This window comes from Ambystoma mexicanum, chromosome 2p (assembly GCF_040938575.1).
Source record: "Ambystoma mexicanum isolate Mex_15411 chromosome 2p, UKY_AmexF1_1, whole genome shotgun sequence".
In the NCBI taxonomy this organism is placed as follows: Eukaryota; Metazoa; Chordata; class Amphibia; order Caudata; family Ambystomatidae; genus Ambystoma; species Ambystoma mexicanum.
This window is the reverse complement of record NC_090923.1, coordinates 965,039,436-965,055,643: the sequence shown is the minus strand read 5'-3', so window position 1 is coordinate 965,055,643 and position 16,208 is coordinate 965,039,436. Positions and strand designations below refer to the sequence as shown.

The 16,208-nt window shown below is 47.7% G+C and overlaps 1 protein-coding gene across 3 annotated transcripts in view; it reads right to left on the bottom strand.

The window, feature by feature from the left end:
• The window catches only part of LOC138566967 (sulfotransferase 6B1-like), a 320,429-nt gene that overhangs the window by 67,567 nt on the left and 236,654 nt on the right, over positions 1-16,208 (bottom strand). For all 3 annotated transcript variants that reach the window (XM_069644752.1, XM_069644751.1, XM_069644753.1), the window contains exon 5: positions 12,283-12,377. In XM_069644752.1, coding sequence (XP_069500853.1) covers positions 12,283-12,377 — 95 coding nt within the window. The remainder of the gene's footprint in view (positions 1-12,282; positions 12,378-16,208) is intronic.

Below are 16,208 nucleotides of genomic sequence, written 5' to 3'. Positions count from 1 at the left end.
AAGTGTAGAGTGTGAACCATCTAGAGATGGAAGTATAGACAGAGAGAGTCTAATGTGGTAAAATAAACAAACATGTCCACAGGGTACCTCCTACGTAGCTCCGAGCTGTAGTGCATAGGGTAGCTCTAATCAAAGAAGATTCATCAAAGCGTGACACGGTGTCTCGTGCTACACCGTTAAAAGGCCCTGAAGTAAGGGAATAGGGCGACTAGAGTGGCAGAAAATTAGTAAATGCCGCCATTAGAAACCAAGCAAGTCATATATCAACGGCGGTCCCCACACAGGGAATTAGTGTGCATCTAGCCTTACCTATGAAATGTAAATAGCAGTGCCGGGCGAGAATGGATCTGGCAAACGGCTCCAGGAATAGACGCTGCAACCAGCGATAAGTGCTGCAAGGTTAGTACAGCGAGCACCGTGTTCTAGGGAGATAACAGGGTCATTAGGCTGGATGACCGGTGCTTGAACGGTAGTCATGGAGACGCAGTGGTCCTACAACTATGTCTAGCCAGGACGAGAGCAAGCAGACCAACGTGGTTCTGAACGGCCGCCATCTAGGAGTGGCAAAAGCCGGTCGCAGAGCGAAAACAGAACTCCTGAGTGCTAAAAAGATAGACATACGGGGAAGCTGTAGGGGAAAGTACCACAACTATAACAGTTCTTAAGGAGCTACTCCAAGAGCAAGAGGACCGTATAGAGATAATAGAATAAATTATCTGTAAATATACTCATTAGGGAGAATACAGCTAGTATGAAGAGAGATAAGGGTAAACAATTATCCTTATAGGTGTACAGTGCATGGTAAACAGTGTAACAAATAATACAGCTACCAATATTAGTCCTGAGAACTCTGAGGTACCTCGTACACACAATACAGAGATGGCAGAAAAAAGGATCAAAGAAATGGTCAAAAACACAGGCAATTAGATATTGTACCATTCGACAGAGTCATTGAGACCCCTGATATCACTCTGCAAAGTATAAATCATCTTTTGTTCCATAGTAAACAGTTTTTTCTCACGGGTGGCATAATTAGAACCTTTGAGTGATAACAGTATTGTCCATTTAAAGTCTTCATAGTGATGTTTCAGAAGATTGAAATGCTTCACCATTGGGGCATTTTCAGTCCTGTTTTTAAGACAGCTCCGGTGTTCCATGATCCGAACTTTGGCCTTGCGAGTTGTTTTCCCCACATAATGCAGTCCGCATTTACAAGTGATCAGATATACCACAAATTCTGTGTTACAGTTAGTTAAATTTTTTTGTGTCCAGAGCTTTGAGAGTCCAACATCAATATTTTTAGTTACAGAGGTCAATTTGCAGACCCCGCATGAACCACAAGGGTAATGACCGGTGGGTTCAGGTAGACCCCATAAAGTGGTCAATCTGGGTTCCTGGATAGGGATGGATTTAAGTTTGCTATTACTAACTCTGTTACCTATCGTTGTGCTTTTTTTATAAGCAAAAATTGGCATGTTCATAGTTGGAGAGGAGGATTGAAAGATTTTCCAATTCTTCTTAATGATGTTGGTAATCTCAAAGCTTTGGTTAGAAAAGGTACTCACACAAACAATCCGGTCATCTTTAGGTTTGACTGGTTTAGGTTCTAATAATGCCTCTCGATTGTTATTGAAAGCCCTTTTGGCTGCTTTTTGCACCAGTTTCTTAGGGTACCCTCTCTGTCTCAGTTTTTTTGCAAGGGTGTCGGCCTCCGCCTCATAAGTTTCTTTAGTAGAGCTATTCCTTTTCAGGCGTAGAAACTGCCCAAAGGGGAGGTTGTCACGAAGATGTTTAATGTGGTGACTGGAGTACTCTAGAAGGGAGTTTTTATCGGTAGGTTTATGATAGGGCTTAATTTTCAGGACTCCATTCGAAGCAAAAATGGTTAGATCCAGAAAGTTAGTGAGCTCGTTGCTAGACGTCATAGTAAACTGGAGGTGAGGGTTACGGTTATTAAGCCAGTTGAAAAAGTTGTTGGCTTCAGTCAGGGTGCCTCTCCATATGACCAGGATATCATCAATGTACCGACTCCATTTCACAATGTTATTATTGTAGGGATTAAGATTACTATAGATGTTACTTTTCTCGAAAGTCTCTACATATAAGTTCGCAACACTCGGGGCCATGGTAGCACCCATGGCAGTCCCTTCCGTTTGTTGAAAAATCCTACCGTTGAACTCAAAATAGTTGCGTTTCAACGCCAGTTCGACACACCACAAGATAAAGGACGTGGGAACCGGATCCTTGTCAGTACGGCCCAGAAGTATTTCTTCAATCGCCTCTAAAGATGCTTGCTGAGGAATATTGGTGTAAAGAGATATGATGTCAAAGCCAAGTAGCAACTGGGTATTGGGGTCGAAGGCCAGGTTTTCGTGACTGTTGATAACATCTCGAGAGTCTTTAAGGTAAGATGACATTTTTTGCACAAATCCCTTCAGATAGTGGTCTGCAAAAGTGGAAAGGGGTTTGAGAACCGAGTTAATCCCTGCCACAATGGGTCGTCCTGGAGGATTGACCAACGTTTTGTGTACCTTAGGTAAGATGTAAAACGTAGGGATGCTTGGTTTTTTGTTAATGAGGAAATCCGCCTCTTGCTTCGAGATCCATTCTCGGTCTTTAGCTTTGGACACTTTGTCAGAAACAAGTCCTATGAGTTCTGGGGTAGGGTCCATAGTAAGGGGACGATAATAATGAATATCACTCAGTTGTCTTTCGCATTCCGTGATATAATCAGTGCGATTAAGGACCACGATGCCTCCACCTTTATCCGCCTTCTTGATGACAATTTGAGAATTTTTAGACAAGGAGTCAAGTGCTTGGAGTTCTAAATTAGAAAGATTATGGAACAGTTTCGAAGGTTTGCTTTCCAAGGCTTTTATTTCCGCAATCACTCTCTTTTCAAAAACCAGTGATTCAGGCGAGAAACTCTGTGAAGGAGGATAGAAGGTAGAGGGTTTGCGGAGTCCCGTACAATTCGTGGGTCCTTCAGGACAGGACATACCACGAAAGATTGTATCATATGCAAACACCACGATCTCACACTCTCACACAGAGAAACAGCCTGGCAAGTGTCTGGGTGAGTGACTAAACAATACCTCTTCTTTTCTGGTAAAGCGTCAGGTCTATGTCTTAGGCCGGGAGGAGGCAGCAAAGGGACAGGGAGGGGGCGGGAATGGGGTGTGAGTTTAAGGGGCACACAGGAGGGGGCGGATGAGTTGCAGACAGGGTCAGAGACCAGGGGGGGGGGAGGAGGGCAGCAAAGAGGCAGCAGCAGGAAGTGAGTTGTGTGTGAAAGATGGACTGAATGGCAAAGGGGGAAACCCCATTCCATGACACAATGGCGGACAGAGGCAGGGGGTGAAGTGGTGAAGCTCCCTTTTTAAAAGCTGAAGCGTGGCACAAGAGCGGCACTTGTGAGATAGAAAAACGGTATCTGGTCAATCCAGTGAATACTAATGCATCTAACACCATACAATCGAATTATAAGCAACAAAATGCCAGGGTTGGGGCTAGGGTTAGATTAAGGTTTACATTGGGGTTAGGGTTGGGGCTAGGGTTAGATTAAGGTTTACATTAGGGTTAGGGTTTGGGTTAGTGTTAGGGTTAGATTGGAGTTTGGGTTAGGGTAAGGGGGGTTGGGCGTGGTGGTTAGGGGGTGTGGGGGGGAACCACCCCCCAATATACAAAAAAAATTAAAATGATACACGGAGCTGGCCAGTGCCGAAATTTCAGCACTGGACAGCTCCATGTAATGTTTTTACGTAACAAAAAAATGCTATCTTTTACATGTAAAAAGTGCATTTCCATTGAAACCAGTCCATTTATATTTTCGATAGGCTGGTTTAGATGGAAAGGCACTTTTACTTGTAAAAGATGGCCTGTTGACGCTTTTATAGTCGATGCATCTTTTTTGATGCGTTGGTATGTCGATGCATCGATTTCGATGCATTGACTATAAACCAGAAAAACAGGATGGGAAAGACATGGAGGCTTTTTGATGACTGGGCATCCCACGGGTGGTAGATATATGTGGAATTCAGTGTCACCTATGGTGCAGAAAACACCTAAGTCTCAAGGATGTTTAATGGGTTTGTATTCAAGTATTTGTAGGACCCATGGCCGTCCCCCTCTCTTACCTTCCATTGAACCTCCTCCCTAACTCAGGCGTCTGTAGACCCTGGTTAATGCTAGAGATTGTTGACCCCTCTTGTCCAATATCGGACTTAATCTACCTCCCTCAGGGACGACCAAACTTTCCCTACTCTCACCAGATGTTAATGTTCTGATGGGAAAGTAGGAGTGTGGTCTACAGCTGCTCTGTAAGCTTCACCCGATTCCAGTCACATCCACGCTTGCCTATTCTTTTTACTCTACCTACTCTTACCGGTCTCCTCCCTGCCAACTTAATGTCCCTCTGATGTTTCACTCCGCCTATCTTCTGCCTCCACCCTTCAATGTTGACTCATTCCTCGCCCCTGTTACTCTACCACTGCTACTACAACTCCCTTCTCACACTATCACTACTCCCCTACTACTACTGCTCTACCTCCCTTTAGTACCCTTCCTTCTCTCACTACTACTTTTACTCCTGTCCCTCTACTACCACTCTTCCTCCCACCACTACAACCACCACTCCTCCTCTCACTACTACTATTCAGTCCCCCTCCTTTCACTAGTACCAGTTTTCTCACATTCATACCTTACACTGTCCTTTCTACCCACACACACACTCACACTACAGAACCAGCAACACCCCTAAGCCAATACCTCACCTGCTCCACTCTTCTCAACAATCCGCTGCTCCGTCCTGATGGTCTCTTGGTTGGCGTCCACCTTCTCCTCTGACCTCACTAGATCACCAGAACTTCCTGTTTTCCTGTCTCCTACTTATATATCCCACCCTTGCTGAGGGTTGGTCAACTGTCTGCTTCCTTCCCCTCCCTGGACACGTATGTGTGAGTAGATTTTTAAAAGCATGTTTTAGCTCTGCCCACATTTTCTGTGTGAACTTGCCACCAGCCGGAAGATGAGTTCAAAGTTCGCTTTCAGGGTCGTACTCTCTGTGACCCCAAGAGTTAAGTCTGGGGACCTTTCCCCTTTTAAATCCCTTGTGATCTAGTGGAGTGGGACTAGCAGCAAGCACAGCCACTCATGTGTTTTCCAGCCGCTTGCCAATGGGCTATCCAGGATTGCGAGAGTGGGGGGGGGAGGCGAAAAATGTCCTGCTACCCCTACAACCCAATGCAGTGCACGCGATTCCATATGGTATTATTCGCCCCTGCCCAATAAACATTTTTGGTAACATTAGTGGCAGATGGCATTTTAACACATACACAAAATAAAACTGCAGGACCATTGCAGATGCAGGAAACTCATTTATTAGAGCTATGTGGGGCAAAACACATGCAAACCTCCTAATTTGCATATGGACTGCACCAACAGAAGTGGCTTCACAGAAAAGGGCATTGCAAGGAGCATCATCAGTCTTTGATACTGGGAGGCACCATGAAAGTGACTTTAGAATAAGTTGCCATAAGTAATCCAAGTGGCAAATAACTTTGTGCTGAAAAATACCTAAATTGAACTATTATTACATATGGCGCAACTCTATAGTCATTAGGCTTTTTTTATGTTAGCATGATATATTAACATAAGCTATGAAGTGAATCACTTACGGAGCTGCAGTTAAGACACAGTATTATTAAATGATTTACCCAGGATCACAAACTTTGGTTAACTGGTGCAATCAGGGTGTGGATTATTTAAGAAACTGAGCACATCTTACCAGGTTTAGTTGCTATAGATATTTATCAAGCCTTTGCTTTGTATTTCATGTGCTTAAATAATAATTTATTCATTGTAATGCCTTGGAAGCAAACCACATTACATTATAAACTAGCCTTTTATAATAAACTAACTTTACACTATGTACATCGTCATAGAAATATGTTGAGTAATACGAGTTTAGCTTTCGTTTTATTCTCCCCATCCTGCATGCAAAGTCACAATAGCACCATGCAGGTTAATGTAGCCTAACAAATCCCCCTTGGGTTTTAAAGCCATAGTATTGGTTGATTTGTGTTCAGCCTTTTTCTCGATACCCAGCTACTACCTGTTTGCATTTACCAATAAATCCAGTCAGTGCACGTTCACTCGCCTTCTAAAGGGGTATGTCGAGAGCCCCACTCAATTTTCTAAGATCCTAAAGAACAAATGAGAGGGTTCCCCGGGACGGTTAGTTACTGCAGGCTGTGTATCCCAGGGTATGTCACCATAGTTAAATCCCTCCAGACCATCACACATGATTCGACCCCTGAGTGCCTGTCTGGCCCCAGGAAGTGGAGGATGAATTTGGAACTATAAAGCAAGCACTCCCAACAGCACCGGCTTTAGGTTTGCCCGATGAATGTGGTGGATTTGCCCTTGGGGTATTGACACTTAAATGGTGATAAGCACCAGCCCGTATCATAGCTCAGTGTAGCCCTAGACCCAGTAGCAGCCAGACTCCCAGCCTGTCTGTGAGCCATCGTTGCTGCTGCCCTGCTGATAGAAAAAGACTGACTCCCTGTTGCAAGGCCACCCGGTCACAATCGCAGTTCCCCACACGTGCTGTCCCTGCTGCTCAGTTGGAAGACCCAGCATGTATCCAACTCTAGACTTACCCGGTATGACAAATTGCTTATTTCAACAGCCAATGTAACTTTGAACTGATGCCCTGTCTTGAACCCAGCCTCTCTGTTGCCTACCCCACAGAATGGGAAACTGCACAATTGCCTCACTGTTGATAAAACGCTTACATCTCCCTGCACGGATCGGTTGACATCCCTTGACAGAACCAAGATCTGATTCCGTTTGTTGACGGGCTGGGTCTCCGGGTACCAGAAACTGGATCACTGGTCTCAGGGTATTCTCAGGGTATTCTGTATGCGCCCCCCACAATGCCCTTGAAGCATACTGACTGCCTATGGGGGGGGGGAATCTGTCCGAGTTGCCGAACTCGTTGCCCTCACCGGGGCAAGTACCTTGGCTTGGGGTAGATCAACCACAATCTAAACCAACTTCCAGTATGCTCATGGTGCCGTACACGATTTTCAGAATCCTCTGGGTGCAAGAGGGATACCCGACATCCACAGGCACCCCTATATTGAATGGAAGATGTGTCTGCCCTACTACATGCATTATTGCTCCCTGATGCTCTAGCTATTGTCAAATGCAAAGGAGACGTTCCCTCTCAGTCTTTCACCACCCAAGGGAATGTCCTAGTGGATTGTGCAGCTCGTTCGGCAGTCTTAGAAGGGCCCCTGGCTCCTAATTAAATTCTTTGTTTGCGTTGCAGTCCCACAATCACTGATTGCCTCCCTTACCAGTCTGGCAGTACTCCAAGACCAAGCCCCTGAAGCAGAAAAGGTGACATGAGCTCTGCTAGGGTGTAAATTGCAAGTCGACTCCCTTTGGCTCTCCGCAGACGGCCTCATGGTGGCTCCCAAAGTACTCTTTCCCTACCTGGTCTGTGAGGGTCACAGCACTGCACACTCAGGTAAAAATGCGATCATTGTCACTGTCAACCAAGACTGGATTGCCCCGTCCCACCACCGTTGCTCAAAGTTACTGCGAAAGGTGCACTGTACGTTTGACTCACAATGTTGGGAGAGCGGTGCCCACATAGCTCTTCGCACGTCCAGTACCGGAGGGTCCCTTCTTAAACATCCCGAAAGCTTTTATGCAGCTCCCCACTTGCATGCAGTTCTCTTACTGCCTCGTCATAGTCTATCTGTTCTCTGGGTAGGTGGAAGCCTACCCATGTAGGAGGGCAGACGCAGTCACTGTGGCCAAAAGGCTAGTGGCAGAGTTCATACCCCAGTTCTGGCTGGTCATAGAAAGAGACTGAGGCACCCACCGTACTGGTCAGCTCATTAAGGAAGAGTGCAAAGCCCTGCCAAGCAGTTTCATTGTGCTTACCATCCCCAGTCAAGCGCTCACTTAGAACGCCACAATGGTGACCTAAAACTCCACCGGTGTGTCAAGGAACTGGGCTGAAATGGCCCCTGGCATTGTCTCTAGCCCTGTTTGCCTTGCATAATAATCCCCTACGCAAGCACAAACTATCCGCTCAAGAGATACTCACGGGTCGCCCCATGAGAGTGGAAACTACTCCCATGTGGCTTCACATCTCCTGAATTTACATTGAGTAGATGACACAGTGCTATAGTACTGTCGCATATAAAACTGTTCACTTTCTCTATACTCCGGTCTACTGAGCCCTGCCATCCTCTACAGCCAGGGGACTGGATACTGGTAAAGGTTCATCAGCAGAAGTGGGCACTCCAGCCTAGGTGGCGCACACCCTATCAGATCCTACTGACCACCCACACTGCCCGAAAGTGTGCTGAACTGATGGCATGGGTGCATGCAGCACACTGCCCAAGATCACTCCACCCCACCGCCCTTCCGAGGGCACCACCTCCATTGCGCCCGATCTTCCGCGGCCTGACACTGACCCCAGTGCGACCTCGGACACCTCCACCAGTGGCTCCGCCTCTAGCCCACCATCGTTGCAGACCCTGCAAGAGTGTTACCGGAACCACAGACCGCTACTCACAATCCCCCAGTACACTCAAGTGCTGGACCATGGCTCTGCCACTTGTTTCAGGTGGTGCGGTCCCTGTGGGAAATACTGATTAAACTCTTCCATCAAAGGCCCCGGAGGGAACAACCCTGATTCATATCCCACTCCTGGCACACCACCTACAGTGTCTGATCCCCTTGGATCCCACAATGCAGGCCCTGGAAGGTACGCCCTGCAGTCCTACAGGAGACCACCACTGTGCCAGTGACCCATGTCAGAGTGAAAACTGGTCAGCCCACATGCCCCTAAATCTTCCCCCCTCGTCCCGACGATGATGAATCCACTGGATGTGGTGGCACACCTGCAAAGATTGGAAGCTGCTACCACTGATATTTCAGTGTCTGCTGGTTTTGGTCCATGTTACTATGACCTCTTGATCATCCTCTTTGTCCCGATGACCACCATCAGCCTGTGGCTTTGGTATTAAGGATATTTGTAACAACGAGAGCACCACCATGAACAGTGAACGTTTGAACTTTGTGCAGTACCAGACCCCTCTGAGAACTTTGACTTTTGTCCACCGACAGAATTGCGGCCCTACACACCTCTGGACTACCGGGCTCTTAGTTGTGGGCATGCCACACCCCATTGATGCCCTGTGAACTGACCTGTATTCATCAACCCCAACGTAGAGGAGGGGGCGTGGCATTGGACCGGCTCTGTGAAACTCCACAGTTGAGCAGGAACTCCGGGTGTCTCTTATGTCGGGTTATGTGACTACTGTTGTTAAAATCAGTTCATTGGTTTGTTTCCATTTCGCTGCGACTGCTGCTTCCCAAACCACCTGTCCTGAGAACGATGGTCCCTCTGCTCATCCCTGGGTTTACAGTGAGAAAACCTACCTGCACCTCACCTGGCAGTATGCCTGCATCTTCAAGATTACCGTGGGTATGGGCCCACCTACTTCATGGCTTGCCCTCTAGGATTGCCATAGCCCACATTCCCCACCAATGGGTCGATGTTTGCCTAAACCTCAAGCTGGTTATCCGATCCCCTGGCCCCAGACCCTGCAGTGCTGCATTAGGATATACAGGTCCTCCTAATTTCACCACTCCAAACCAAGTGATCAAGAAGGCAGCCACCCTCCATCTCTCAGCTCAGGCAACTGACCTTGTGTGCTATGTCAACTGGGGTCTGCTGTTCATGGGGAATAGCAAGTGCCAATACTACCTGCCCACCAACACTAGTGTGATCATCAATAATGTTACCTTTGCTTTCGACGCAGATTTCTCCTTTGCGGTATGCCACTTATTCCAGAACCTACTTTATATGTGGGGACAAGGCTTACCCATGGCTGCCCATCAACTGGGGCAGGAGTTGTCACATGGGCTATGTCCTGCCTGCTGTACACCATACACGCTCCTTCCCAACTCAGCCACGCCCTAAGAAACATTTCACCTGGGAAGGATTTATCGCCAGGATTAGCTACCTCATACTGGCCCTTGGGATCAAGGTAAACCGAGAATGCCTGACTCGATTGGGCAAATATATCGCAAATGTCACTGCAGCCTCGCTCACACTGTTGTCCTGGGAACATATATCTATCTGCACCATGGTACTCCAAAACCGAACAGCACCGGACACCCTCCTAGCATCACAAGGGGGCGTATGCGTAATCGTGAAGAGCAAATGCTGCACTTTCACACCCAGCTACCCCAGCAACATCTCAATGTCCAGAGGCAAGATGGTCATTTGGGTCCTGGTTCCTAGACATCCTAAGGGCATCCATAGTTCAGATTCTGCTCATAATTGTGGTTTCTGATTCTAAGTCGGTCATTTCTAATAATGAGCTGTAAATGTCTCTACTATCAAGTTTGCGACCACTGCTCGGAGGTTCCCCAGACCACAACCGTGTTTTACTGCCACACAAGTGAAGAGGTTCAATGTTATGACATGCCTAAATATGAAGTTTGTTACCCCAAAAATGTAATAGGTGAAACTGGAGTGAAGGCCTCATAGGAGCGAATTGTGCGGAAAAGCCGGGGATTAGAACATTTTAATTAAATGACTCTGACTGCATTATAATTCTGTGCTGCTAATGCATACGTTATCCAGAGACTATCTCGGCAAGGAAAATGCTGATGGGTGTGACATTTCCCCAAATATGCACCCTCAGTAAAATCAAACACTTTCTCCAAATATTCTAGGATTGGATTTTATAATCATAAATGACACCCCACCTAGAAAATTTGGGAAAGTATTTTAGTGATCAAGAAAAGAAATTTGCCTCCCTGACAACATTATTCAGGCAGCATTCACATAGAACCATGCATACTGCCATGTCCCTATGTTCAATTGTGCATGTCTTAACCCAGATAGCCTCATTGCCTAGTGTGTAGCAGTGCTCACCCTCACAGCGTTCGCCTCGGACGCGTTTCCCTTTTGGCATTAGTAATCGTGTTTTGGGCTGCTGCTTTCCTAGGCAAGGTGGCTTTAGTGCACAGAAGTTACCATATAGTAAGCCAGCTTGCCCACCCAAACTGTGTGAGAACTGTAAAGGTAGCTTACCTTGCATGAATTACTGTATCATTATTATACGTCTTCCAGATTGTATTGTGAAAAACGTGAGAACACAGCCTTTGCCTTCGACTGGGCTACTGTCCTTCTGCTTGACACATTGTTTCTGCAAGAGAATTTGTCATGCCTACGCCTCCCTGAAAGGCATGTGTGCTCTGTTGAATAAAAGTCCACGCCTGGAGGAGTTCAAGGTTGTTGCGTCAAGTTTCATACTGCCGTTGGTTTGTTGCTGTCCAGTGGATTTGCTAATGCTAATAAAATCGTTCACCAATCCATCGGAATAATCTGTGGGTATTTTGCTACGACACATTATTTAGGATTAGACATTTTAGACACATTATTAATTGTGCTATTGTGTAACTGGATGCATGGATTATATTTAGCGAGATTGTCACAGGTAGGCCGGGTTTAATTATGCGAATAAACCCTTTTAATGTATCTGATGTTGGGTGGTGAGGACCACTTATGAAATAATTAAAATTCGAGTTTTGATCCCAAACAGCCTATTTCTTGTCCCAGAATTGTAGGGTGGAACGACATATTGGGCAACGTCAGATCTGGGAGGTCCGCTTAGTGAAAAGAATGACAGATCAAAATGTATCTCTACACATCCATACAAGTTTGAGGTTTCAATCAGCTCCCTGTTTAGGTTTTGCCCACAGAAATAAATATATTTCTTAGAACAGCTAGAAGTAACTGTACCCTGTTTTTTCCTCGACGTACCTTTTCAAACTTCATTTCAGAGACCAAGTATATTAACTTACCAGAGTCAACACTAGGCCCTCACTGGTCGCTTTCCAACTGTGCAATGAGATCAACGTTTGACATATGGGATGACAAGTTTCCAGTGAGATGTTCCCCAGAACCAATAGCTTCGAAGCAGAACTTTGCATTGCTAGACACACTCTGCTGAAATCACAGCTCTACAGTGGTTTTTTTTCCATTAAAACACATGTGCAACTCAAAATTATTTCGGCCAGACCACAAACTATTATTCGATGCAAACTATGTTTCCAGTTGACATAACCCAAACACCATTCAAGGGAGATTTTATTCAATCTCTCCTTGTGCAGTATTTAAAACACTGAATTAATGTTGGCATAACACACAGTAGATCGTATAAATGTTGTGCTTCTCACCTCCTTTAGCTCTTCAAAGGTCATCAGCAGAACAGTGGGGTCATCTATATGCTTGTTCCAAAGGACCGCATGGTCAAAATAAGAACCCCAAAGTACTGAAAAAGCAGAAAAACAAGAGTAATTTGATAATTTCCTTTAAATTATGCATAGCGATGGGTTCCATGTAATAATGTCGCTGTGAAAAAGTAGTCCGGTTCTGGCGACTTTTTCCTGGCTACCAAAATCCTTTCCCCAAATATTCTAGGAGGGATATAATTATATATTATCACCTCTAGTCCTAGAATCTTTGAGGAAAGTGATTCGAGGGTGCATCGACCTTTTTCATGGGGACATTATCAACTGATACCGTAGCTATGTCCATCATACTTAACATGGTTCACATGGACACAAGCAGTGATTAGAGACATTTCTGACATGAATGCATTGGGCTACTTTCTGTTCAGTGGAATTGTATGTGAGAAAGGCAACACACATGATATCTGTGCTGACAGACACTTTATTCATCCAACATATTTTTTCTAGTAGTCAAGCTTATGCTTCACAACTGAAAAGACTGACGGGGTCTGCTAAGTCTATTACGCTTTATACAGTTCCATAGATTTCTCACATAATTGACTGTTAACCACTCCAAGCATAAAATGAAAAACTTAAAAAGTCAAATCTAAAACCTAAAGAACATCTTGAATTTCAGAATGCAGAATGAACAAAGATTCATTTTAAAATAAACAGAAAGAGGCTGCATGAAGGAGAGAGTGGCGAGGAACAATAATACTGGAAAAGGAATTCGAGGTGGTAAGGAATGGTACGGGTCAAAGGGAACACTGGGGTCCAGGTTAAAACTCTGGTTACAAAAGAAGCTCAGGAACAGAAGCCCTCACTGGTCACTTTCCAACTCTGCAATGAGATCAAAGTTTGACATATGGGATGACGATTTCAGTGAGACGTTCCCCAGAATCAATAGCTTCGAAGCAGAATATTGCACTGCTAGGCACACTCTGCTGAAATCACAGCTCGTCAGTGGATTTTTTTCCATTAAAAAACATGTGCAACTCCAAATTATTTCGGCCAGACCACAAACTCTATTAGTCGATGCAAACTAGGTTTCAAGTTGACATAACCCAAACACCATTCAAGGGAGAGTTTATTCAATCTCTCCTTGTGCTGTATTTAAAACACTGAATTGAGGAGGCCACCAGGGGGCGCAGGCAAAATGGCCGCCTGAGCCGATAGCTCCGTACCCAGCCCCGGGAAATCAGCGGAGTCGGAACGGAAGAAGGGGCCCAACCCATACAAAGTTCCCAAATAAGGCTGTGCGAACCCGTGGCCCCCTGAAGGGTCCAAACCAGGAGTTTCTCTGACGCTCCTGTGCCGAGTTCGGCCGCCTGGAGCCCTTGCGGCAACTCACCCGTGGTCCCGAGCAACACGTTGGTGGAGTCCGCCGAGGCCGCAACCCGTGCGGGAACAAGGAGACACCAAAGAAGGAGGAAGTGTGGGCTGAGGAGCGCGGAGGTGCGGCACGCCGAGCTGGGGGCTTTGGAGCTGTGCCGAGGAGCGCCCCGCGACCCGGAATACCGCCCCAGATTTTCGAGAGCACATCGGAGTGGCCCCGCAAGCTGGGGGTGCAGCTCCTCCCCCCCGACTCGTGGCCCCACGAGCCACGCAGTGGAGGGCCGCCACAGAGCGGGACGATTATACCATCACTCCCAGGCATAGCAGAGCAGCATTGGGCCAACGTGGGAGCGCGCCCCCGCTGCGACCGGTGTTGAGTGGGGGCGCTTGGAGCGCCAGATACAGGCCCCCACCACACCAGGAAGACTCGAGGCACCCCAGCATACCATCCACCCACAAGTGGAGTCGGACAGGGCCCCCATTGCCTTGAAGACACCCCAGCACAAAATAGGAGCAGGAAGTCGTGGGGGCCCCACCTGATTCCACACCAGGGCTCCCCCAGTCTGGGCCGTCGCGGGAGCGTGCCCTCAACACAACTGACTGGGGGGGCACACGAGAATCCACGCTTCAGGTGAGGGGCCCCCAGGGCCAAGATCTTTCCAAACAGCCCCCACGAGCTGTGTCATGGGGGGGGAATGCCACCCAGATAGAGGACCTCCCTTGCGCCCCTCCGCAGAGGGCACTTTTTCTCCAATTCTCACAGACAGCTGTCTAACGGACTCCCCAACCCCGGGGGGGGCAAATCCATCCGGCCACTGACACCACAGTTCTAGAGTAACTCCGCTTGCGCACCCAAAGACTGCCACCCCGAGGGTGCCTGTCTGCCTCAAACAAACCCAGCTCACCCCTAGAGTCAGCACCCACGGATACCTCACCCCCCCCACACACAAGCTCCACCGCGGCTTCAGGTCATACAGTGGACAGTTGACACACCCAGCTGTAACAAGAACCCCATGAGCTGGAAGGAGGCCCTCTCCAAGTACCAATTTGTGGCCGGTGAGGATAAAATGGCTACCAGGGGTCCATCCACACCGCCCCCCGACCTGGGTGCCATCCAAAACAACATCCAGATGATCCTGGAGGAGATTCGGGGGATTCAGACCGACGTGGGCGCCAAGCTGGCTGACCTCACAACCAAAGTCACCACCCTGGAGGACCGTGTGGAGGGAGTCGAAAACAACCAGCTCTCCACGGTGCTCCTGAAAACTCAAATGGAAGCTAGGTTCCAAGAGGTGCAACGTCGCGAGGAGGAATTACGGTTCAAGGTGGATGACATGGAAAACAGGGAGAGGAGAAACAACCTGCGCATTTTTGGCCTAGTAGAATCGGAAGGGGAAAGCCCAGAGGGCCTGGAGGGCAAGGTACACAACATCATAAGAATCGTCATGGTGGCGGAGGCCGACAACGAGATCAAACTCCACAGGGTGCACCGCGCTGGAGGCAGGGCTCAAGTCGAGGGTACACATGGGTGGACGGCATCCACCCACTATTTTCAGAGGGTGGACGCCGTCCCCCCTTGGTATTTTTTAAGAGGCCATGAATGGATTTAAAACAATAAGAAACATCCATTATTCTTTTTTTATCTTCCGTTGCCCGGATTCGAACCACGCTCCCCAGGTTAGCAGGCCGCCATCTTCAGCACTGTACCATCTGCATCTGTTGAAATAGGCGCCGACAACCACAATCTTAAAGCAGACAGGCCAGGCCTGGATCCGCAGAGTAATGAAAGCTTACTTAATTTCATTGGCTGTTTATCAGCCAATGAAATTTGTTAACACTATTGAGTGGGTGCAGGGCACGAGAGCCGGCCGTGGAGTTCATTTGGCGCGCCTGCTCTGATTACTGTTTAGCAGTTTTATTTCCCTTTTTTCCGCACGCAGCAATATACAGACGGCAGGAAATGCAGTCTACTGTGGCCACATGTGTGCAGCAGCCCCTAGCAAGCACACAGTGCAACTGATGTCACTTCCGGCGAGGTCAGTTCCCGTTGCCTATGCTAATGAGTCCCCCCACTTCTAGTTTTAGGACTTGACCCCTTGCTGGAGGTGGGGGCAGGGGTCCACGTTTGGTGCTGGCCCGGCAGCACTACTACAAGGACAAAGCCAAGATCCTGGAGAAAGCGAGGAACCTTGGCAGTATACAATATGGAGTCACGGATGACTTGTTGGGCGACCGAGCCGGTTACTCCTGCGGGCAAGGAGGAGAGGCCAGGAACCCCCCGCGGGGCCTCGATAGACTGGGAAAGCTCAGTGGTAAGGCAAAGGTAAAGGGAGCTCGCAAGTACCAAAGAACCAGGCACCCATCATCGACTTCTGAGGACCAACCAAAGTGACAACACCACATGAGTATGAGACTCTCTGGTGATTAACGACACTAAGGGGGGACGACGGCGAAACAGGAGGGCCGGAGCCTGGAGGCAACACGGATGTGCGCCACGTTGGCGTCAAGTTGGGCCCGCAAGGTTCAGGGCTGGTTGT